This window comes from Anguilla rostrata, chromosome 2 (assembly GCF_018555375.3).
Source record: "Anguilla rostrata isolate EN2019 chromosome 2, ASM1855537v3, whole genome shotgun sequence".
NCBI lineage: Eukaryota > Metazoa > Chordata > Actinopteri > Anguilliformes > Anguillidae > Anguilla > Anguilla rostrata.
Window position 1 is genome coordinate 45,094,267 of NC_057934.1, and position 25,015 is coordinate 45,119,281.

Sequence of the window (25,015 nt, forward strand, 5' to 3'; positions counted from 1 at the left end):
ACTGCATACTTGTTAATGTATTAGTCTGCCAGCCTCAATAACACGGGAGACGTGAGCCATTTAACAGGACGGCAGGCTTCATTCTTACACTGACAAGATGCCTTTGGGCAAGCGGGTAACTTCATCAAACCCAAAAGGATTAATTAATGCTTTTCTGACCTACCATGATAAAATTACTTTTTTCTTTCATCAAAATTAGTTTTCAAAATCCCAATTCCTGTAATACCTTTTTTCCCCTTAAAAGTAAACAAATGAAAGATCAAGAGTAACATTTGGACACCTTTGAAGATATCCCTAACCTTACACAGCTTCTTGGTATCCATCCCATCCATTTCAGTCAGTGTATGATGATAACGTACAACAGAAGAAGATAAATCAATTACAAAAAGCTACTTCAACTGAATATTTTTTCCTAAAGATAAAGATTCAGAAAATAAAAGACTGAGGGGCAAAATATAAATACAAACTGACCCAGTAGCAGATCTTAGATGGTGGAATGTGAGTATAAATCCCAGTCCCATGCTGGGATAGTGACGGGTATGGCTGGAAAGTACATGGTGCGGCTGATGAAGAAGAAGACAGCAAAGCAATGCTTTCACAAGCAATTAGTGAAATCAGTGGTGTGTGTGCGTGTGTGTGTGTGTGTGTGTGTGTGTATGCATGTGTGCGTGTCTATGTGTGTGTGTATGTGTATGCATGTGTGTCTCTATGTGTATGTGTGTGTGTGTGTGCATGTGTGTGTGTCTATGTGTATGTGTGTGTGTGTGTGTATGCATGTGTGCGTGTCTATGTGTGTGTGTATGTGTATGCATGTGTGTCTCTATGTGTATGTGTGTGTGTGTGTGTGTGTGCATGTGTGTGTGTCTATGTGTGTGTGTATGTATGTATGTGTGTGTGTGTATGCATGTGTGTGTCTCTATGTGTATGTGTGTGTATGTGTGTGTGTATGTGTATGCATGTGTGTGTGTATGTGTGTGTGTGTGTGTGTGTGTGTGTGTGTGTGTGTGTGTGCATGTGTGTGCGTGTATGCATGTGTGTGTCTCTATGTGCATGTGTGTGTGTGTATGTGTGTGTGTACGTGCGCGCGCGAGACCCTGCCTGGTCTCTGCATGCCATCTCAGAAGCCAGTCCTGAGAAGATGACACTGAAGATTCCATTCTCAGGTAGACTTTTCAGCAGGTTATTAACAATTCAAATTGGACACATACAAACAGCAATGCCAGAATGTTCCTACATGAGATATGGGTTACAGCATCTTGGGATGTCCAAATAAATAAATATATAATAATATAATAAAGGGAAAAAGAAAGAAGGAAGAGTTAAAAGCAGCAGAGCGTAAAATGCAAGGAATAAATTATTGTTTCCCCACAGACCAGGGGAGATTGTTCCCTACACATTGTGATTAATAGCACTGAGATGCCTTGCCAGCAGGCTCAACCACAGCAAAGGTATTCTAAATGCCGAAAAAGCTCATCTAACTACAACCAGCCCAATAATGAGGTAAAACCTGGATCTGGATGCAATTGGCTTTGGGGTGAAGTAATTGATATGAGTTGCTTTTAAACCAAGTGTGCGAATAGTGGAATATAATCACAGGGGAGTAACTCGGTAACGCAGACAATCTTTAATCTTGAAGCGTTTTGAAAGTGTCACACCACATAATCAGCTTACCCTGGAGATGCATCTAAACAACACTCCCCGAATAACGCGCAACTCTTTTGTTATGTCTCACTTACGAGACGCATCAGTCTTCTTCACGCCGACAATCAAAAATGCCTCTCTCCCTGAAGTTCTAATTACGCCAAAGTTTTTAATGGGGTGGCGGCTACGTTCGGCGCTGCCTCTTTGGTGAGGAATTAATTACATTTTGGAAAGTGATTGAGGGCCACAGCAGGGAAATGGGCCCACCAGTCCTCATTCTACCAATTAATGCAGGATTGCCAAAGTGTAGCTCACACCTTCTCTTCAGTAATCAACTAATGAGGTTTGACTTTCCTTTAAGACAAATCATTAAGCGGCTGCAACCATTCTCTAACATTCAGAAAGGTCACTTAATCACATTCTAATAGAATAGGAGGGCTTCGGTATCCTGGCAGGACTGTGCGCAGTCTGGGAACCATATTTCGCTTTTGATAACTTCAAAATATTTGGTTTAGAAAATGTGAAAATACGAAAATCCCTGTGCTGCACTAATACAGCGACAAATGGCGCATTTCAACATAGCTTAAGCACATTAAGCCAAAAATCTTTAGAAGGCAAATATGATCAAGTTAATTAAAAAGCAAAGGAACAGACATTACTTGGGGGATGCCACCGGTCTATGAAAAATGGATGGCTTTTCAATAAACATGTTGAGGAATGTACATTAGATGGAAAAGTGCTTGTAATTCCTGCTACTTTTAAATTCTGCTCCATGTTGCTTTTTTGATACTGAAAACCAATGTTGAGGAGAAGCCAAACAGCAAAAGGGCGAGCACTGGAGGGAGGCTTACTGCTCAGAGATCAATGTGTTGATACATGTTTCACAATTTCTTTCAATATTCTTAATGCACGTAACCCGGATAACTTCAGCTGATAATGCCAGCCTTCCGAGCAACAGGCTGCAGTTAACATTGATATTTAAGCCTTAGATAAAGAAACGCTTGATCCAGTTCTGATCCATTTTCTTTATCGAGGAGAATCGCCAGCCAACAGATCTGTGCAGCCGTTTAATGACGGACAGAAGACGAATACTATATTTGCCTTCAAATTAAGAGTAAGAATTGATATTTTTATGCAAGTTCCTTCAAACATCCCCATACAGGCCTGAACATTCTTCTGCTTCTTTTTTTTTTTACTGCAAAAAAGGAGAAAATCCTGACTGCTTTTACATTTTCCTGGTTCACTCCACAGAGGAGAGGATTCTGCAGCCACCTCTGGCTGCTATCATCTCCCCGACATTGTGACTGCACCACATGGGACAGCTCTGCACACGTGCATTTTAGGGTGGTGGCTGGAAGAAGAGATTGAGAACTGAGCATACCCAACGGAAGATCACACAGTATTTTTAACTTATTTTATTTGATTCAGGTCATTTATTCATTTGATTAGGTTTTTTTTTTTTTGCAATGCAAATAGAGAGGTGCTGAACAGGCATGGCCATATAAAAAATGAAAAAACACCCGAGGTCTCTAATCAATTGATCACAAGCATCTGATCTTAAAGTCAGATATCAAACTTTCGTCCCCATAATTCCCTTTAGCTTAGCAGTGCCAAGCTCCTCTTAGAACCAACATTTGACACCAGATGTGTACTCTGCATATGGCAGTACTACAGTGGGTTACACTCATGCTCACTACTGCAACCTCCTCTGATAATTAAGGAGAGTGCAAACGAGCATTTCTGAACCCGGCATCAAGGGAGCATTCAAAACATTTCTGGCAAGGCCTTTAAAATCTCACGTTTGATCCAACGGTAGAGAGGGGACGTTGATTACATTCAACCTCCTTTGTTCTCCTAATTTACTGCACCTACTCTTGGATCAGGTAACTACAGTGTGAAGCCATTGTCTTTGAGAGGCCTCGTATCTTACAGGCACTTAGCTGTTTTACAACTGAATGATTCCCGTAACAGATTGAACAAAAGGGACGCAGTTTTCAATTTAAAAGTGGCGCTGAGGCATGAATAATGTACTTCCGCAGGTAGCGCCGCTCTTCAGCGATGCCATGCTGTACTGACTGGGCATTCTCCACCAACGGCCTCCAGCTCGTTCAAAGACGATTATAATTCTCCTCCTATCAGATGGAAATACTGCAAAGGCGGGAGGTGTCTCGTAGGATCCCAGAAGTAGGCATGCATCATAATTTATGGTACTATACCTGATCACTTAATCTTAATCGAAGTGTTGAAAATCAAAGCTATAAATCGTACAGCCAAGATTCAAGGCACAAAGAACTACAAGGTTTATACTGTTTATGGTGCAAGAAATTGTTCTCATTCTAAATCATGGTGAAGTGCAGCAACACTGCATCAAAATTTCTAAGCAGAACATTAACACCACATACTAAATTGAGAAGTAGGAGACTGGATGCAGTGGGAGGAAAAAAATGCAAAACTGATCAATGGCCGACACCACACAAAAAGTGGAGGAGAAGTGACGGTGGGGGTGGTCTGTACTTACTGTCTGAGCCTGGAGCTTATAGGAGCCGGCCTCCTCCTGAGCCTTGTAGAGCTGAGCCTGCAGAAAAAAACAAAGCAAATCTTTTCACTGAAGAGTCTGAGAGCACGGGAAGTGTGCGTGCAGGCGTGAGGATGGTAAGACACAGCAAAGCACCCAGTTTAACAGTGGCCAGTGAGCAGTGTCCAGTTCAACAGTGACAGAGCCTGTTCTCACAGGGCCCAGGGATCCCCGTTTTGGACTTGGTTCTGTGCAACTTCGGTTCGCAGCGCTAGCAAAAAACTACAGCTGAAGTGACCCTGAAAGAACAGCTGCCAGGAAGAAGGAATCTTCATAGGAGATGCACTGCAAACACTCTGTAAAGACTACTGGCAGTAAGAGAATCCCTGAATCCATTTTACAGAAATAATATAAATTTTAAGAGTTGTGTCACGCAATTCAGAAACAAAATGGGCTGAAACACAGGTCAAGGCCCCCGTAACTCAATCTACCACACACACTTCACTACATGAAGCAGGGCCACGCACTTTTGCGAAAAGCAGTGCTCCATTTTAACAACTGCGATAAAATAATCTCATTACTGAGCAGAACTGCCACTAGACCATGTAAGCCGCTCTGTACAACACTGCATTACGTATCCAGGCCTGTATTCTTTTAAGTATTTATACTGAACCTGAGCAGACGCATCTGAGCACATTTCAGCTTTAAAAAATTAAATTGCATCTTCTATTGAAGGGGAGCCCATCGAGGCGTGTTCAGCCTGTTCCTTGCTACTGCTACACAGAACAAGAATATTGAGGTCTGGAGTTCACACAGCATTCAACTCAGAATGACAGAAGCAGTGCGGACAACAGGAGATCATTTTAAACAAATGGGGCTGGGGACCAGTGCTTACACAGACACAAAGACAAGAACGACAATGAGAAAGTACATATTTAACAACAATAATTCTTATTGGGAAGCTAAATAATTGCCACTCATTGTAAAAAGGGTGCATTCGAAATTAAAGCATTTGCATATTTATGCTTTCAGAAAAAAACCCATGTCTCTCATATTTACTACTATTTCCTCCAAGAATTATGCAAACATTCACATCAGCTTAACAATAAGGACTGAGCAAGTAATGAGCAAACCAATGCGCACAAAAAATGATCAGATCATTTCATAATACAGAGCAAATGGTTCAGCTAATAGCCATCATCAGTGCTCTAATAAATAATAAACAATGTAGACCACTGTGCAGGCATTCAGTGGCAAAAAAGCAAGGAAATCAGCGGGGCAATAATATAAAAAATAATAAAATATTTTGAGCATTAGCGTGATTTGTGTTTTTGGATTACCTTTTTAAAAACTATTTACAACACCAAATACCATAGTTGGAAATAATGGCACTTACCGGCACTATATATGTATACAGCATAAACACACACACACAAAAAAAACACATTTTGGCATTGCACATTTGTACAGACGGCAAGTCATTTAGCACATCAGATGGCATGCTACAATGTTATCAGTGGTGAAAAGAGGAAAAGCAAGGATGTATGAAGACGTTTGTTGCTAGTAAACCAAAGGTGTTAAAACACATTTCAGCAATAGCTGTTATTTCAGTTTCGCCAATCACACCTTTCAAAATTGGAGTTGGGTTTTTTGGCTCACATTTATTCAGGAAAGTCAATGCCACTTTGCACTTGGGGCCTACTTTAACGTTCTTCCATAAAAATGTGCTCACAAGCAATGCCAGTCCTTCACCAAGATGGGACTTATGGGTGGGTGAACTTCCATGGCTTTCGAAATAACACACAGCGAGGCCCTCGTTCTGTCTTTACAAGGTGTGCATCTTGAGAAGGTGTGCATTTCATGTAGATATATCTGTTTGCAAAGCTGAAAAAGCAAGGAAGAGAGATTACAGTAGCGCGGTGTACCTACTTGACCCGAGTTATGACAGTATTTTACAACACACGCTGGCATTTCATAACGGCACCTGGCGCTGGACACGGACATTCATTACACTCGGCACTCAAAAATCAATGGAATGGGCTGCTATGCGTTCGAACATTCTCTCACGTAGACTCAAATGTGACCTTACTTTCCTTCCTGCTTTTACAAGGGGTAATACCGCGAGAGCCATTTGTAAGCATATGGCAGATAGGAATAACTGGTATCTAGTGAAGAAAAACTGCTCCTCTGAGAATCATTTTTCCTTCCAGGCCAAACCTTGAAAAACAAATGTACATACATTAAGAACCATGGCCTTGGACTGAGGGGGAAGTGCTTCTCAGGACTGTTGCAGGGAAGCTGTCTTGAGGGTTCCTCTCAAATTTCATACAATTTGGGCTTCTGAGGTCATATAAGTATATAGCAAAAACGGTGCCCCCTATAGGTCATATTGCACTATAAAAGAAGAAGAGGAGTACGTAGAACCCTAGCAAAAACAAGAGAGGACGAACCCACCCTTGGTGCTGGGGCCCACAAGAAGCATGGCATTGCTCACTGATAAAAGCCATGTTTGTTCATCTGAAAATGAGATTTTCTATGCCCGAAATTCACTGATTCAAGCAATGAGACCACACTCCACGTAATACTATACATCTTGTAAAAATCATCTGGAATGGACACTATTCTTACAAGCAGGGAGCACTGTACTGTACATATATACAAGCCACAATACCTACTGCACACTAAAACACAAACGGATAATATATTTTTCAATATCCACGAAGTGACATATGAGTGTCAAGAGGCTTTATCTGGATCCCTCATTTAATAATGAAAATGTCTTGCCCAGGGACAACGCATTTGCAAATTGGTTGTGTTTGGTGGGAAAGAGGTTGGTGACTATCAATTACTTTGTGCTGTTGATATTTTAATTCACCACCAAAGGTACTGGCTGGAGAAAACAGTTTATAATGTTTTGTGGATATATGACTCCCAGGCGATGAAATTAATTGTCATTCTGTTCTGTTGTTAATTGTGTTTGTGTTGTACCCATCGCTTGTGGTTCAACTGGAACTCCCACTTTCAAATCAAACCATTAATTTGAGTCACAAAGTCTGGAAACATTGTAAGTGATACATGGTCAGGGATGGGTTAGCGGTATCGCTGCCATTCTCAAGCTTGGAGGTCGGCGTTCAGCTTCGTTTTTGGGGTTGTGGAAGCATCCTTTCACATGCCTCATTTACTTTACACATAAAGCGTCCTCTTTGTGTTTGCGAGCTCTGAAACAGAAGTAAACAAGATGAAAGGAAAGCAGCGCCTGTTTGAAGTGGGCCTGAAGATCGAGATGGCTGTGGGGGTAAGCACCTCAACAGATTTGGGCCATTGGGTCCAATTTTACTGCCTGTCACCATGAGTGGTAGAAGTGTCTCATCTTTAAAGTGGCACTTCTTTTTTTTTTGCTGAATATATAAAAACACCTCTACAGTACGTTTGGCCTCATCTGTTTCAGGGCTATAGATACTACAGCACTTCTGCACTCAGGGGATGGGCTAGCAAGCTATAACAGCTAATATAGACGCATAATAAGACTTTTGCTCATATATGTATTGTGGGCGTAACAGCTAACATAATCTAGTCGTTTACCAACATACTGAGGTCATTTCTGAGTGCAGCAGGCATAGATACTTTTATCTTTGGGTAATTGTCCCAATGCCTAATTAAATTATCACAAGGTTTTATCAAGCTTCCATTTGACAGTGGATGTTTTTTCTGTTCCATGCCACATGCCTACATTTTGGTTTAACATATTTTTCCATGCAAGGTTATTTTAAAAAAGCATAATCTGCAAGTGACATTTATGGCCTTACAATAAATACATATGCGTATTACTAGAACAAACAGAATTATTTTAAACGAAAAAAGTACAAGACCTATAATATACATACTACGTAGTACTGTTTGAAATGTTAATGCATTGCAATGCCCTAGAGCCACACTTAGAGAACAATAGTTTTTTTTTCTAAAGTGACAGGGACATTTGCATCTGTACGATGCGAACAGTTTAAGGCTTATTTTCAAGTGGGAAGTAGGAATCTCATTGTTTGAGGTTTTGACAGGATGACAGCTGCTTCAAAAATACAACCATATTATCGAAATTTCACAGTATGACACAATTTTTCAAAAGCATTAATTTACAAATGCTTAAAGAGAGTTCTGCTGCAAGTCACTGTGGTCTATTGAAGAACTTATGTAAACTCAGGGACAACTGCTAGAATATACAGCCTGCATAATGAAGCAAATTACTGACAACAGGCACAGTATGTATAGCATGCATATAAGATCACATAAGTATGCAATGAAAATGATGTAGTTAATATGAGCAATGCACAGCACTGAAATTCTAAAAGGGCACTGCATTTTGAGGATGGTCACTAATATTCGCTAATATTTGTTTCATTACACAAATGATATCGTGCATTAGTCTCCTCTGAATGACATTTAGTGTAATAAAAAGTGTGATGGCCTTTCCCCCTGTAAATGTCGGAAAATCCAAGATGGTCACCATTTTCTATGAGGTGCATTGTTGCCAGTATATTTGAAATTCATAGCACATAATAGGTAATATTGGAAATATGTAAGCCTGACAAGGACAGCAAAGCATACTGTAGCATACTTTCAGCTTACAGAAAACAGACTAAAATAGGTTTGCTGAAGGGGCCCATTGACTCTTTCCATTTCCTGCAGATAATGCATCTTTTCTGTTGACAGGATATGCGCGGTACTTACAGCTGCAGCGTGCAAAGCAGCTGAGTCAACGGCGATCACATCCGCAGCCTCCACAGCATTCAGCACTGCACCCCACAATCCCTACGCATTCGGCAGCTTTCTGCACTTTGGCTGCATTGCGGCCAAATCGTTTTTCTACTGATGCAACGCTAATGAGCGGGATTCAGACGCGATGCTGCTGGCTGATTCCATCAACAGCCTGCTCTGAAATCAGCATGGTTTCTGTCCAGGATAAGGGCATCCTGGATTGGCAGAATTGATTGATGTGACCCCTCTGCCTTTAGGCAAAGATCTAGCAATACATCAACAACATCGGCAGCTGACCCGGAGCCGCCTTAGATGACCGAACGTGTCCACAACATTCATCACATCCTTCTCAAAGCTAGGTGGATATCAGCTGCGCTTCGAGTGGCCTCAGAACAAAGATTCTATGAATACAAAACTGATATGTGGCCTCTGACCCAAAGAGCACACATAATAACACAACCAGCATACCTATAGGCATGAAGGACTGCATTTCTCTTTGCACTAACAGCAGGACGGACAACTACTACAGATCAGCTAACCAAACAAAGTACCAGCATTGGTGAGACAATAACCACAGCGGCTGCCCTAAATAAAGAGATTCTTGAATTTCAGTACCTGGCTTTAAGTGCAGTAAATTAAAATGAAGCGGCCGCTTACAACTTTTTTTGAACAGTGGCTTTAGTACTATATTTTAAGGGATGCTTTGATGGCATAAGGAAAACACAAAGTTAACATATAGAGTAAAAGGATGTTTTCCAGTGAGGAACTAGAGATCCAAGAGGCTACGTGTGGTCAAGGTCAATTCACCACCAAAAAATCAGCCCAATCAACAAAGGCGTTTTCTGTTAAATGAGTGGAAACCAAATTGCTGATGGACGACGGACGGACTGACGACGGACGGGGCATCGACATAATGCCCCTCCTGCCTCCTACGGAGGGCGGGGGCATAAAAATGTTTTGCATTTACTCAGTTACCCTTTGACTGATATTATGTTTTGTCAAAAGATCTGAAACCATTCAGTATGACAGATATGCAATAATAGAGGAAATAAAGAAGGGGGCAAATACTTTTTCACAGTACTGTATCTTTATAATCATAATTTCCTTATTGTTATTGTTATTCATGCAGAGAACTCTTTCTTATTGCAGCCATAGCAGCAAAAGCAGGTGATTTCTCGCCCTAATGCCGATAACAGCTGCGAAGTCAGTGTGCTTAAATGAAGCTACACCTGCTTTCTCCAGGCGTTAAATAATAGGTGCAATCAATTACACTGCAATTATTACATCTAATGGGTCATATGCAGATTTATCATACTCTACCTCATTTTTACAGTTCTACTTTTGGAACTCAAATTACAGACACATTGTTACAAATGTGCAGAAATAATTACACACGTTTTTACAAACGTGCAGAGATAATTACACGCATTGTTACAAATCTGCAGGAATGAGCATTCCCATTTTCACCACCTCACCACATTTCACGACCTCACAAGGTACTTATGCCACCTCAGTAGATCCCAAATTTCTCAGAGCTCCGGGGCCCAGCAAGGCTTTATCTCGCCTTTTATTAGTAATGGAAAGACTGTAGGCATCCTGAATGAAAAATCAAGACTGTCGCTTCACTGATGGCATCCCTCTGTCAATTAAGTATCACCTCAAGTGCAACTTAGGCACACATCTACCATGACCAGACCCTAAATAAAATTACAATGGAGGGAAAAAGCCTGCAACTAACTATGAGAAGTGAGAGATGCAGTAGGGGCTGAAAAGCAGTTCAGACACGAAGGTGGAAAAGTGAGTGCACCTGCTAAATTGACGTATGCGTTCCAACTCTGAAGAAACTGTAGGGAGATAATGTCTGGAGCAGGGTTTATATTTCACATGCAGGGATTTCCTCCTGCAGGAATGGGCTTTTCATATACCGATGCTGTGCAATACAGTTTCTCAACCATCAAAAAGCAGCATGTGGGAGAAAACAAAATCTGTGGAAAGCAGAATTACACAGAATAAGAGATGCGATGGGTGAAAGACATGCCTGAGAGGGATTTATAAAAACAAGCGGATTTAAAGCGACTTTACACAGTGTTACAGCACAGTAAGAGATTGTATTTTATTCAATAACACATGGCAGATTTAACACTTTCTGCAGAATTGGAATGCATTTCGAATAAACATGCAGTTGTTCTTGTTTTTTTTTTGGTTTGTGTTTACATTCTGCGTATACCTAAAAATGTATGCTAAAACTTTATCAAAAAAATAAAGCACACAATTGCTGTTGAACAGCTGAAAAGTTTTTGAAGTCTCACTTTTGACCCCTCCCAAGAAAAAAAAGTATTGTCTTTCTATCTCTTCCACTGGGCAGTTTTATTACCCAGCCAGACTCTTCTGTATGATACCTGACACCTTGTCTTCCGGAAGGTGGGAACCCTCCTCTGACCTCTGAGGAAGACTAATCTAAAGTCCTGTGACATCAGATGTGATGAGAGGGACTTCCTGCCCAAAGAGATTCAGCACTTATTGATCAGGCGGCACCCTATGCCTTCTTCCTGCCTCCCATTCCTCCAAGCCTAACGCTTGTGATGAGATGTAAAACTACCTTGGTGCCAGTGTCTCCACCCCCTATACAGTAACTCTTACAGGTGGGTACAAGTCAAATAATGGATCTTTTGTTGAGGTAGGTCCCATAATTGGCTGGGACAGACCAGGCCACACAAGAGACTCGTTACCTGGGCCAAGAAGAGGAATCTATAATGTAGTCAGCATAGACTGCGCCTGCCAGACAACTTGTGCCTTTGTACAACGCGTCTGCCTTGCAGTTGTGTGGGGGGAGGGAGGGCAGCGAGCACTGCTCCTCCTCTTTGGCTGCTGTCAGACTGTCCTGCTGTCTCGTACGGCTGGAAGGCCTTCAGGACTCTTCAGCAAAGGCTCTCACAGCTGAGGATGATGGGTAATTAGGCCAGCTGTTGCCGATTGCCTTCAACAGGTATATTTATATATGGAATATCCTTCCGGAGTCTGTCCACATGTTCAGTTTTGTCTCTCAGAGCAGGCGAATGGCCTAATGATCTCTAAGCCGGGATATTGCTACAGCTGTCTTGTTTGGGCCTAGTTTTCTTTTTGCTTTGTCACACTACAGTCAAAGGAGCCACTTGCCTGCCTTTTTGCTTACCCAATCACCACCCAGCAAGGTGACCGCACCTGTCACCATGTCGCAGTGTCCCCACGCGCAAACCAGCAAGGATGAGTCTCGCCAGTCTGCACCTGAACAGCCAGGCTAATGAACAGTGAGGGAAGGAGACTGATCTCACCTCCATCTCAGAGCTGTGGGCCTGGGCCTTCTGCAGCAGGTCCTCGGCCTCCCTCACGCGACGGGTCAGCTGGGGGGAGTACTCGCTGGCGGCCAGCTCGTTGTCGTACGATTCGAGGATGGCCCTCATCCCGTCACGCTCCTGGGGAGAGAACACAGCGGGTTACCTGAGAGGAAGGAGCCCCAGTCTGAGAGCACCAGCCCCCTTTCACACACGCAGCAAGAACAAACCCACACTATTAACATTCCATTACCTCACATGATAAATATGCATCTAGCATATCTAGGAATGGAGGTCGGCTTTAAAATCTGATTTTTTTTCAAGACTTACTACGATGTTAATGTGCCATATTTTGTTCAAGATTAAATTATGGCCAGTTCTACACCGTTTACATTTTGTTGATAAATAAAAAGCATTTTTATATTCTGCATTTCATTTTTGCTGCACCAAGAATATACCGAACCGTTAAGTCAAAACCGAGATTTACTTAGCTACTTAGCTTAGCTAACCAAGATTGGGTAGTGGGTAGTGAACCACTGGTGCTGATGGACACATCTGAGAATTCAAGTTTTTTTTTAAATGCTTGAATGGTCTTCAGATTGCTAAATATGAAGTAAGTTACACATCTCAAGCAGAACTGATACACTTACACATCTGAGAAAACGTAAAAGAAAGAACAATATCTGGTATTTATAGGGGCATGAACTGTACTCCAACACTGTACCAGGAGAATTACATTAAAGGAGAATTTACCCAAATTTTATGGAAGTATGAAAGTATAAGCCTGCATATGTTTTAGTAGAAAAATTAATTATTCAAACCAAAACAAACAAAAAGACAAATTTCTCAACAACTTTCAGTTCATCTTAGTGAAACTATAATCTCCCATAATTTCTCTCATTCTCCCGCACAGCAATATAAAATCCATGTGCTGCAGCAAGGGGAAATGAGGTAGCGGGAACAGAGAATAATGGATACTTTTTGTCTTGGGTAAATGTAGCAAACATTGCTGCTGTGATTGCAATGTAAAGTACTAAACACATCCATAAGAACCCTGCACACACGCCCTGAGACAGCACATTAGAACAAACGCCATACCAATGGCTATATGCACATTTTCCCTTCTCTTGCCTGCCTTGCCTTCCTAAATGACCCACTTAATTTACACAATGAGATGCCAATTGCCACAACAATGCTTCTAGTGATTTTTTTTGATTATGTACGCCTCAATTACCATTATAGGGCTCAGCTTCCAAAAATGCGTCAGGAAACATATTTTGTTGTCAAATAACACTGAAGCTGATGATTGGGCCACCAATTAAAATGGCGTGGTGATAAAGGTGTTACACACCGGTGTTACACCCCGGGGAGGGAGATGCGGCAGTTCCGGGTGCACACCGTTTGCCGCATGAGAGAGAGAGAGTGCACCCACACTTACACGAAGTCAAATAAAAACACCTTCACCCTTCCCCCTCATATGCTCCAGGCAAAAACAACAAACTAAAACAACAAAGACATAAGAAAGTAAAATCCAGCTACAGCTTTTCAGCTCGCCGCTGGTCTCAGCTGGCCAACTTTTCAGCTGTTTCTATGTCGTTCAGTGCGCTGACAAACAAAACTCAAACTCGCCCTCTAGGTGTGTACCCCTAGTCTCAGCCCTGAGGAGAGCAGCACACCTTTAAGAACCTGAGCTGATTAGTTAACGCAGCCCAGGTGCACGTGCTCTCTCCACTAGTTGGCGTGGCCGAGAAAAATCTGCTTCTCCAGTGGACCAAGTATCACAAAAGGTATTTATTCAAATGGAAAAAAAATTACTAAAATCACATGCACAGCTGAAATGTATGGCTTACAGCAATACAGGAGTAATGTACATGCACTATATACTTAACTCTAGCGATACATGTACTCCAGCTCAATTCATCATGCTCATCAATTTAGAGGAAGGGATGCTTCTCTTGGCCACTACCTTTCAATCAATTCATAAACTGAATGACAAGTGAGAATGTTATTCATGCAATGTATCTTAATCTGCTCAAAAACCTGTCAGTCACACAGGAATATGCCAAATCCAGTGACGATTCAGATGAATGACTTTGTGATACTTCAAATTCATGGTATAGAATAAAACAGGACCCTTAATGATAAAGATAAAATACCTTATGACTATAAACAGCTGTTTTTCTCTAAGAAAAAACATATAGGTATTATACTCCACACCATAATTGCATGATACATACTTTCTCAGAGAAAAGAGGCTATTTATTGAGTACTGTGTGCATGCATGCGTGCGCACATACAAGAAAAAAATTAAATTTGCTCTGGTTTTTACAGTTCTATTTTACCTTTGAACATCAAGACAATTATATTAACAATCGAGTGCCTCTGTACTGGTGACTGGTGGTAAATATCTGATTTTAAGTGAATTAAACCAAAAAAGGTCTATCCTACCCATTTTAAACTGAACAGATCAATATAGCTTTTGGGACCATTATCTTGGTAACACAGAAATAAAAGATAAGAATCATTTACTGATTGAAGTCTAATGATCCATGAGAACAATTTTCTCAGCCTGCATTCTTAACCCCTGCACAAATCATGAAATCAATTTTTAATCAATCTGTTTGAACTAATTGTCCTCAAGTCCAGGTGCCTGCAAGGCACACAGATTAAGATATCTGGGATTACAGATATGAAATGTAACTAAAAATTTCATACATAATGAATAATGGATTAGGCAGTGGTGACCATCAAACGTTATCTTTACTTTTTTAATGGATATAATTAAGCTTACTGAATTTACCCAAAACGAAATCTGTTTTCAGATTGCCTTTTAAATAACAACAGGTTGAGTAAATTAGCAGGGCAAACTGAATCTGGCTTTTGAACCATGTGAACCTTCTTACAGACCAGACTGCCAGCATTAGTATCAGCAACTCCTACTCTCATGTCAGACCACAAATAAACCAGTTTCTCTGTGATGTTATACTTGTTATAACTGGAGAGTAGACAAACGTGACCTGTCTCTAAAAATACCTTTTAATAGTTAATTTCCTGTTATGTAACACTATGATTAGCAGAAATATAAGCATTCTGATGCAACAAATGAAGATGAAAGGAAGAGACAACAAAGAGTCTATCCTGAAGTATTTGGAGTTTTTTTTTCCTTCCATAATTCCCCAACGAGTGGGCATGCTACCCCAAAGGGTGCTGACTATGGTCTTCTCCGTTTGTTTTATTTTACCAATTAAACCAAACTGCAATAACACAATACAGACAGAAGACTTGGAATCATGCGTGTTAAAGAAATATAAAGCATTGGAAAACATGGGAACATGGGAAAAGGAAAATGCCTTCCCACATAGAACATGGTAGTGAGAAGACTGCATCAAAATTCAACGAAATATTTCAATTTAACACCATTCCAGAAGAGTTCTAACTCAGCGCCTATTTAGCCACAGGCCTCCATCGGTTGGGCACAAACTGCTGCTTTCATTCTCCATTACACTGGGATGCCTTTTAATGACCCATTAGGAACACCTGAAGTCTTTTTTTACGGCCGTGGCCCGCGCACAAAAGCTGTATGCTGCAGCGTTACAGACTGAGCACTGAGTGACGGGCATAAAAGCCCAATGAAGCGGGATGTCTGGCCTCCGCGCGGCCAGCCGAGGACTCGGGCGATGGATAACGGGCCTTCATTAGAGCCATTAGCACACTTCAGCTTTCTCAAGCCAAAGAACACACTCTTCAGGCACTGGGCATAAAGGGGCTATTCAGAGCCACACAACAAAAACATGCTGTTAGCCAGCTATGCAATCACAGAGACCAAAGCCTATTATATACAAAACTTTTCAGATTTGATTAAAAGTCCAATTCTAACTTAAAAAGAGGGGTCAGCTTTATACCACAGTGGCACGAGGCCAATAAAAACACTGCTTTTCAAGCTCCAAGGTTCCAATCAGAGGAAAAATAACAGAAAAAAAAAAGTATAACCGAATCACCTTCAGGTTAGAAATAACCAATCCCGCAACAATATTAATCTCAAATTTTACAAAAGCAAAACTCTAAAAACCACACTACTCATTGTAGTGTTATCGTTATTTAAAGCAAGTACTTTTAAAACATCAAAAAAACACAATGTTCTTCACAGATTCTGTCAGTACAGAAAAAGCATATGGCAATTTCAATGCTGCATTTAGAAGCCAACAAAATGAGAATTAAAACTGTAAGCATTAACACAGCTGATCTACAGAGGCATGCTGCGACCTCTGAAATATGAACTTATGAAGCACGTTCCAGAAAGAGTCCCCCCATAAAGAGTCCCCCCACAATAATTCATCATTTTACAGACAAAATAACGACACTAAGTTCAGTTCCTTCCTTCAGATGACCAATGTGCACACATTTTTTACATTTCATTTTGAGATTGATTTCACGTGGAATTATCATTTTTATTTTCTCTAAAACATCAAGTAAACATCAGTATAACAAACCTCTAGTGCCAGCTGTTGCACTTTGCCAAACACAAATAACAAACTTCAGACCGCCAGACACCGTAAAAGGTGTGTCACTGATATCACTCCCCCAATTCACCCCCAAGCAGCCCTAAGGAAAAGCAGTCAAATGTCACTGCTCAAATCAACAGCGGCACGGTCCTATTAATGTCACCGCTTGTTTACTCGCTATTTTAACCCCTGCAATACACGTCAATAGCATGTCACCGTAATCATTAGTTCACTGGGTTAACCTATGTTTCTGTTTTCCTTTTTAATTATGGGCTCATTTTTTTTCTACGCACCGCACACACCAGAGTGTATTACTGCCTTTGTTATGACACTATCAGTGAGAATTCCCAGAGGAAGTTGGATCAATCTAGTAGAACAGCTCATTTATTTCTGGAGTGTCCTTCCATTCCACTGTCCCTTTGGCGGCAGTTAAAGCACATATTTGCATATTCCATTTGCGAACCAGAATTACTCAATTAGCTTCTCTTTGTCTCAGTGTCCCTCTCCATGTGCCCGTGTGAATGACAGCACATCATTAGCACCAATGGGGAGGCTGGACTGGAAGTGGACTTTGGCACCAGGCTGCTGGAAGCCCAGGAGAGGCAGGGATATATATATATTTTTTTTTTTTTATAGCCAACTGGACTTGCATAACGGCATTGTGTGACTGAGAATTAAACTGATAATCTTCAAGGGAGTAGACCCTCAGTATCCATCCAATCAAAAATAGTGAGGAAGGTATTTTGTACAGTAAGTAATAAATATGTGCGTTATTTGGTGCATTACTCTTAAAAGGGTAATTTGTTGCAAAAGGAATGTTGTCGGCATATCATCAAAGATAAAAAAGAACGTTTGAACAAGAAGATGAAGCCTAATGGCTCACTTACAGACATGACCTGACAAATCAGTGGAAAAACCCTCACATATTATAGAACACACATTTTTTTTATGGTTCTTGATTCTTTTCATAAAGAGAATAGGGCACAGTTACCACAGAAAATCAATCCAAATGAAGCTCTAACAAATCCCCACTTTATTTCCCCATTGGAAACAATACTGTATAAAGGTTTGCAATGAAATCAGATTGAAATTGAATCATTGAAATTGATAGAAACTGTGCACTAGTAAATGCTACTGCTACCAGTTACACACTGGCTTACCACTGTTGCTTCCACAGCCAGCATCAAAATAAGATGCAAATCATGACTTGGAGTGGTGGCAAATTCAACAATATTGCTTTGCGCTTTCATGACACTCCAACGAATGAGGGGGAAGGAACACAACGAATCCGACAGCTCGGTTAAGTATTCATTGTCCAGTACTTCTAGGTTTTTAAAAATAGTTGTAAAAATGTTGCTGCATATTTGAAGAGGCAGGTTGAACCCGAGCACCTTCAAAACTAGGGTAATGTAGCTCCTTCTGTGGCACAGAACAACAAAATATAAATCAAGACAGGTGGTTCCACAAGCCATCATAACTGGCATAGAAAATACCTACTGACTGACCAAAGTATCTCCCAACTCCACAATAGCAGCAATTTAAACAAACCAATAGCCACTCGAAATAGTCATTCAGCGTGACTGAAGTCAGACTCAGTGTTCATCCTGATGTCATGTGGAAGTATGGAACTTTATATTACCCCTGATAGCTGTGGAACAAAATGTGAAATAAACTGGACATCACTAATAAAAGGGAACAGAACAGCAGCCACAGACATTTTCCTTTGGCGCTAATCTTAAAATATAGAAACAACTATCACACATCAAGGAACAAAAAGTATGAGATTGCACACATTAAGTAAGAGCCTTTGCTACAAAGCAGTTAGCGTGTTCACCAAAAGCTACCATCAACCATCAAATAAACAAATCAAGCTGAACTAAGCACCTTGCAGGAGACCACATGCGGGTCCTCAACTACAAAACAATCAACAGCACACGCCAGTCCCATTTCCAACCTAAATGTATGATCGTTCAACAAGGGAAAAAAGTGGGATTTGCCTTTCGCACGGAGCGAAAAAAAAAAACCTTATCAGCAGCTTAAAATATGCAAAGCACTGCCGCAAATTTTCAATTTCAGCTACACGTGTAAACTGCTTATGCTGCCATATTGTACAAGGCTTTCTAATAACCAACGGTACGCTGAAATTCCCTGCGCTTTATCACACAGATGGAAAAAGAGAGGCATTGTAGAGAAACACTGTGTATGTTCAGTTTGATACATTCTCAAATTGCTCATCTTATTATACCGCGCGGGTCTCTATTATTATAATACATGGGAGCTGTCACCCTCCTCGTCTTCTCTGGCACCGCCGCCGCATTAGCATGTAAATAGCGAGCGGATCCAAGGGTCTGACAGGGAGGTACATCCCTTTAATTAACTCTAATCCGCTTTTAACCTGCAATGCAATCTGTTTTCACAGTCAGCTACATGCAGCTCCGCAGACCTTTCACAGAGACTTAAAACTCTCATGCCAGGTGGAAACTTCCAAAAAAAAAAAAAAGAGACCACTTTAGGTGCATCGAGGTTCTGTGGAACAGGAAGCTCTCAGGAGCCTGTAGACTGCATGTGTGTACCGTGTACGACGGAAGGGTAGAAGTGCTGGTGCACTAGAAGCAGAAGTGGGTGGTCACAATGAAGAGTTGAGAACAGGAACACTTAAAAGTAATGAGCGTTCTTCAACTCCATCGTGAAATTGTTTACTCAAGGATCTCCAATTCTGGCCACTCAACCTTTAACAACATGCACCAATCACAGTCAAATATCGCACCATAGAAAGCACTGCTGTATTTTAGTATCTGCTGCTTGTTAGCTTACAGCATATTTCATTCACATCTGCTAACACAAAACCAGGGAATTCTAAACAGTAAAAAACTAACTGTATGTTTAGTACCGATAAATCTACAAACCATGAGTGCTTATAGAAATGCTCAAGGCCCTGGCCAACATATAAATCAGGGCTGTCCAACCCTATTCCCATAGATCTGCCATCCTCTAGGTTTCCACTCCAACACTAATTTGGAGGGGAAACCTACAGGACTCTACTATTTAGCAGCTTAACAAGATCTCTAACTGTCCCATGAGTTGTGCTTTTTTAAGGCTGGAGTGAAAACCAACAGGATGATATTTCTCCAGAAACAGAGTTGGACAGCCCTGATCTAAATAAAGGTAGTTTAACTGTTTTGGCAAAATGCTTATTTAAAATGCATCTTGTATTTCAGAAATTCAAATGGCACAGGGTCAGTTTTAAGTCACTCAAAGTGGTGAAACAACAAACAACAATAACAACAAATAATTTCCGCAGTCATATAACAGGCTACTTATTACACCCACGTCCCTTAAAATACCTGCCAACAGCCAATCCTTTGCAAGAGTTACACTTCATGCCCAGCAGGTTTTTCCCTTTAAGAGATCACAAAAGTGTGTGTGTGTTTTCTGTGTCTATTTTTGCCACTCCAAAAAGCGCCACTCATGTGATAGTTAAACATGAATGAATTTCAGACCAAGGTTATCTTAATAAAAATCTCAGAATTTACGTCAGATAAAAGTTTCATTCTGTTTCCATTATTTCTCAACAAAATTGCTTTAAGGTCAATTCCACCAGCTCTTTAGAAGATAATGGTGTTTCCATCAGGTCCACACTACCTTTAAAAAATAATTCTGATTGTTTGAAAAAGCAGGAGTGTGAAACAAGTTTAAACACTGCCATGTCTTACTTTGTGGACTCCACAATATTATCCATTGCAACATTACTGGGGGCAAATATTCATGGCTACTTAAATATGCATTAAGCAGTAGGACAGCTTACTTATACTGAAACGCATAGCAGCAGAATGCAGATCTATGACAGAAGAAAACATTTTTCAATGTGACAGTTCATGTGGTCTTTCTAAGTAAGACACAAATAAGTACCCTTCACATGTGATTTGTAGATGCTTATACAAGTACTGTAACTAGAAAATACATTGTGTCACTCAGGTAAAGCTCAATAAATCATGTTGCTTTACAGATGCATGATCGTAAGAGATTTGTGATCCCTGTCAGAAGAATGAACAGTGCTCAGTTTGCATGAGCCTTCAGTATGTTCCAGTATGTTCACAGCAGACTTTGACTTCAGGAGCAACAGCACGCCACACTACTGTAAGACCAAACCAGGAGGAAACCGATTCCACCAAAAAGGGAGGACAGACACACGTCCAGCACAGTCCACCAAAAAGCGTGGGGGGGGGACGTCACGCTTGATGACCACAGAGTTACTTCCAGTTAGCGAGAGATAACAGCGCTCAGTTTCAATGAAAGCCTGCAATGGCTGAACACGGCCTTGTGCTGGAAGAATGTGTTGGCGCCACTTCAGTTTGCACCGTAAGATCCAACAGGTATCCAACGGCCTCAGTGCGTCTCACGTCGCTGCAGACAGCATCTTCTTCACACATAAACACACTCCTTCATCCCCGCGCTTCTCATCTGTGGTTCGGGATAACTAAAATGCTGCCAATTATTCCTGTTCTTCATTCCTGTCCAACATTTTTCAAAGCTGCAAAGAAAATGCAGTAAAATGCAGTTTCCATTACTCCTTATCGTTCACAATTCAAATCCCCCGGACCTCAGTCAACTGAGAAATGAGGGAAAAAAGTATGTATTCTGAACGGGTGGTAATATCCGGAGAGAACTGCACTCAAACCAGAACGAAATCAATCGGATAAATCAGCGCAGTTAAAGGGAAGAACGCTGCAGAGTATCCCAAAGGTAAAAAGAGGGAATAATTAAAATGGCTGCATCATCCCGGCTCCCCACGAAGCGGCCGTATCGCTTTTCTATAGAGCGGGGACGGAGCCTGTAAATGATCCGCCTCCCCCTGCCGTGCGGGAAACCCCGCAGACGGGAATCAAACTCCGTTCCGCACCTCGCCTGCTCGCCGCTTTCCTCCTGCCATTAGTCCACCGGCCGGCCCTCGCCTCCCGCCTGGCCATCGACTGCCCGCGCTCCGCGCGACGTGCCGCCCATTAATCCTGCGGCCCGGGGTCAGCGCTGCGGGGACCCCACCCAACCCCCCCCCAACCCACCGCCCCCACAACCGCTGAAAGAGACAAACATTTCTGCGGCCCGGAAGATTACAGCCATCAGAACACGAGAGGCATCCAGCACAGCGTTCCCCTCAGAGATTTACATTTTTAAAAAATCAACACGTTTAATTAGAGGGGAATGGGCTTAAGTCAGGGGGTGAAGGTGTGTATAATTGTTTTGTTTTTTCTCAATTATATCCTTCAACAACTCGATGCCTCCGCAGAAGCTTTAATTGCAGATAGTAATTAAAGCGTTGCTGCCGCAATCAGGACCTTTTTCGCGAAGGAAGCCATTAAGGTCTGCTGAAGCATAATTGGGGGGAAGATGCGCGCACCCTCGATGCAACCTGTTTAAAAGAACAGATTTCCTGCCAGACAGAACATCCATCACCAGCCTGATGGCTGGAACACGTCCTTTTCATAGCAGCCAAAACATTCGTCACTCAGTGACAAAATATTGGGCCTACCACTTTTCCAAAAGGCCTCAGAAATGTAAAAAGAACATGATGGTGAAGTTTGACTCAAAATATGAGTTTGGGGGGGGGGGGGGGAGGTGAGCCGTAAAAACCGACTATTTGTCAGGGATCGGTCCTCAATACAACATCTCTGCTTGTAAAAAAACATCATAATTCACAGGAGAAAGCAGGCTACAGTCACTGAAAACTCCCACAGGCCACTGAACTCCAGACTTTGTGTGATAGTCAGAGCCTCCCACATTTGCTTGACCAGTTGACAACAGAAAGGTCGATTGGCGCTGCCTACGTTGGAGATGGTTCACGGCACGGGAGGGAAAAAAAATCTCCCTGAAGTCAGATGATTGACTGTGCCTGTGACTCCTGACAGTGAAATTGATTTGGAGAGAGGAACAGGTGATGCACTTTGGTTCTGAACTCTATCACAGTTTGGAATAACAAAAAGAATGAGACAAAATCAAAACATTCTTCATTCCCACAGCCCATAAAAAGGCGCAGCAGGATGGCGCACGCTGTCTCCTAGATATCTTAAGTTAAAATTACAGATTTGTAAACACCTCACAGCTAGACCAATGAGGGTTTGTAGCTGGAGGGGAAGGCACCGCGTGTTTTCCCTTGGCTGGTGTGATTCAAAACCGGAGATGTTAGTTATTTTTCCTCTGTTCGTAAGAACAGGGCACAATTATAATTAAGAATGCACTGGTTCCGTTGCCACGGGTCAGATATGAAGGCGTTGCTTCATATCCCGCTTAAAACTGGCCTGAAACGGACCAGTAACATTCTTGTTACTCTCCGTTCGTAAACAGGGTTATGTTGTCATCAGAGCTATATCTGACTTGTCACCAGACTGTCAATATTCCAATGGGAGCATCAGAATACTCACAAATGCGCGGAACAACACATCAAATATATCCGTGACCACAGCAAGTAAGCGTAACAGTTACTAGGTTTTACTCTCGTAATAATCTGACTCCAAATGAAATTATAATTTAAAATTTGGTTTTAACTATACGTGGAACTTGGAGTGGTTACACTCGACTCTATCTTGTGCCATCATTCCTCAATATATGCTCCCGGGTTTAGCACTATTGTTAAATCTCAGTTCGGTGAAGCCCCCAGAGGGTAGGAGGCTGACCACCATAATAAATGCCTTCCTTTGTGCATAGATAGTTATGAGCCCAGGACAGTGTGTATCTATCGGGCGCCTTAAGGCGAATTTGACAAGAACCGGCGTATAACGCCCATGGGTCCTCTTAAGCCAAAACAGCAGAACCAATACAACACCAATCCCGTTAGCGGGCAGATCGTGGTCGCCTATCTAACCTCACTAAAGACGTTCGCTGTACTAGACCCCTGATCAGTAGGTCCTAGTCATAATTGTCCCCCTGAGTATTTAATCGGAATTTCGGCTGAAAAGAAGATAAAATGGATTAGAGTCATGAAGACCACGCAAGTTAAAAATAAGAAGAATTTATTTAACAGGCAGGTAGGTCATTAGCTTCAAATTCACAATCAATTTAAAATATGGAAGGTTTTAAAACATAAATATAGAGTAAAAATTCTTACCCAGCCTGTTCAGCTACACACAGAACACAGAGTAGGCTATGTGCAGTGTGGGAAGTCGATTACGATCTTCCTTGTCTAGCTACACACAGAGCAGAGTATGTGCAATGTGGGAAGTCGATTACGATCTTCCTCGATTGCTTTGTCTCCCTTCCTTTTAAGCCAAATCCCGCGTTTGGTCTAGGCGGCATTGCCATAAATTAACCTGGCCGAATCAAATCTGGAATTTCGGCCCCCACCATTTGGAGGCTGCTGTTAAAACAATTAGTGGGGAAATTGGGAAAAGGAGATGATTACCAGAGAGGACATTCCATTGTGATAATTTTTCCCTGAGTTTCTGAAACTATGTTTTATTAAATTTTATTTGGTATGAAACATATTTCATTCAATTTCTTGTATTTCCCTGAATACGTCCATACCAAACATGTCAAGGGGATGTAATATTATGGTGCAGTTGTCATGAAAATACCCTTTTGTTGAACCATTTTACATGCAATCCATGCTATTACTACATAAGGCATAATACAGTAATATAATGAAAACATGTGCAAGGTTTGTAAGGTTTAACGGGGTTTTTGAATATGATAAACAGATGGTTTAGAGTCCAGATCCAGAAAAGAAATAAAAAGTGTAATGGCAGAGGGGCCCACATAAGGGCACTGTGGTACTGTCCCGCGCAGTTGCCCCACCATTTGGCCAGAGGCCTGATGATCTTTTCACCCTTAATGGTCCCAACACACACACACCCACAACCCTAGACAAAGAGACTAGTTCCCCTTATCTTAATTGTGTCCAGATGGAAACATTCCAGAGAGCCAATGGCTTGCTCACACAACTATAAAAAACCAGTCCAGTTCCCCTTATCTCAGTCTTGCCCAGAGGGTAACAGTCCAGAGAGCCAAATGGCCTGCTCATCCAGAGGAAGTCCGAGTAACCTATTGTTTTATCACAAGGCTCTCGGGTCCTTTGAAGTACAGGATGAGTCCCAGCGTGCAGGCTCGTTCAAATGCCAGCCTTTTCTGGGTCCCAGTTTGACTCCCCTCTTACAGATTTATTTCTAACATGAGATGTGCACACAGAGCTCTGGTCCAAGATGTAAAATGTTTAACTTCCATTCCTTCATGGCAATTTCACATTAATGGTAATGCAAGACATTCAAATAAAATCAAGACGTTCCAGTTCTCCAACTTCCTGCTGT

General features: G+C 41.6%; 1 protein-coding gene across 4 annotated transcripts in view; it reads right to left on the bottom strand.

The window, feature by feature from the left end:
* The window catches only part of mad1l1 (mitotic arrest deficient 1 like 1), a 233,550-nt gene that overhangs the window by 150,932 nt on the left and 57,603 nt on the right, over nt 1-25,015 (bottom strand). For all 4 annotated transcript variants that reach the window (XM_064322506.1, XM_064322504.1, XM_064322503.1 and 1 more), the window contains exons 12-13: nt 12,220-12,360; nt 4,160-4,216 (exon numbers count right to left, since the gene is read on the bottom strand). In XM_064322506.1, the coding sequence (XP_064178576.1) occupies nt 4,160-4,216; nt 12,220-12,360 (198 nt within the window). The remainder of the gene's footprint in view (nt 1-4,159; nt 4,217-12,219; nt 12,361-25,015) is intronic.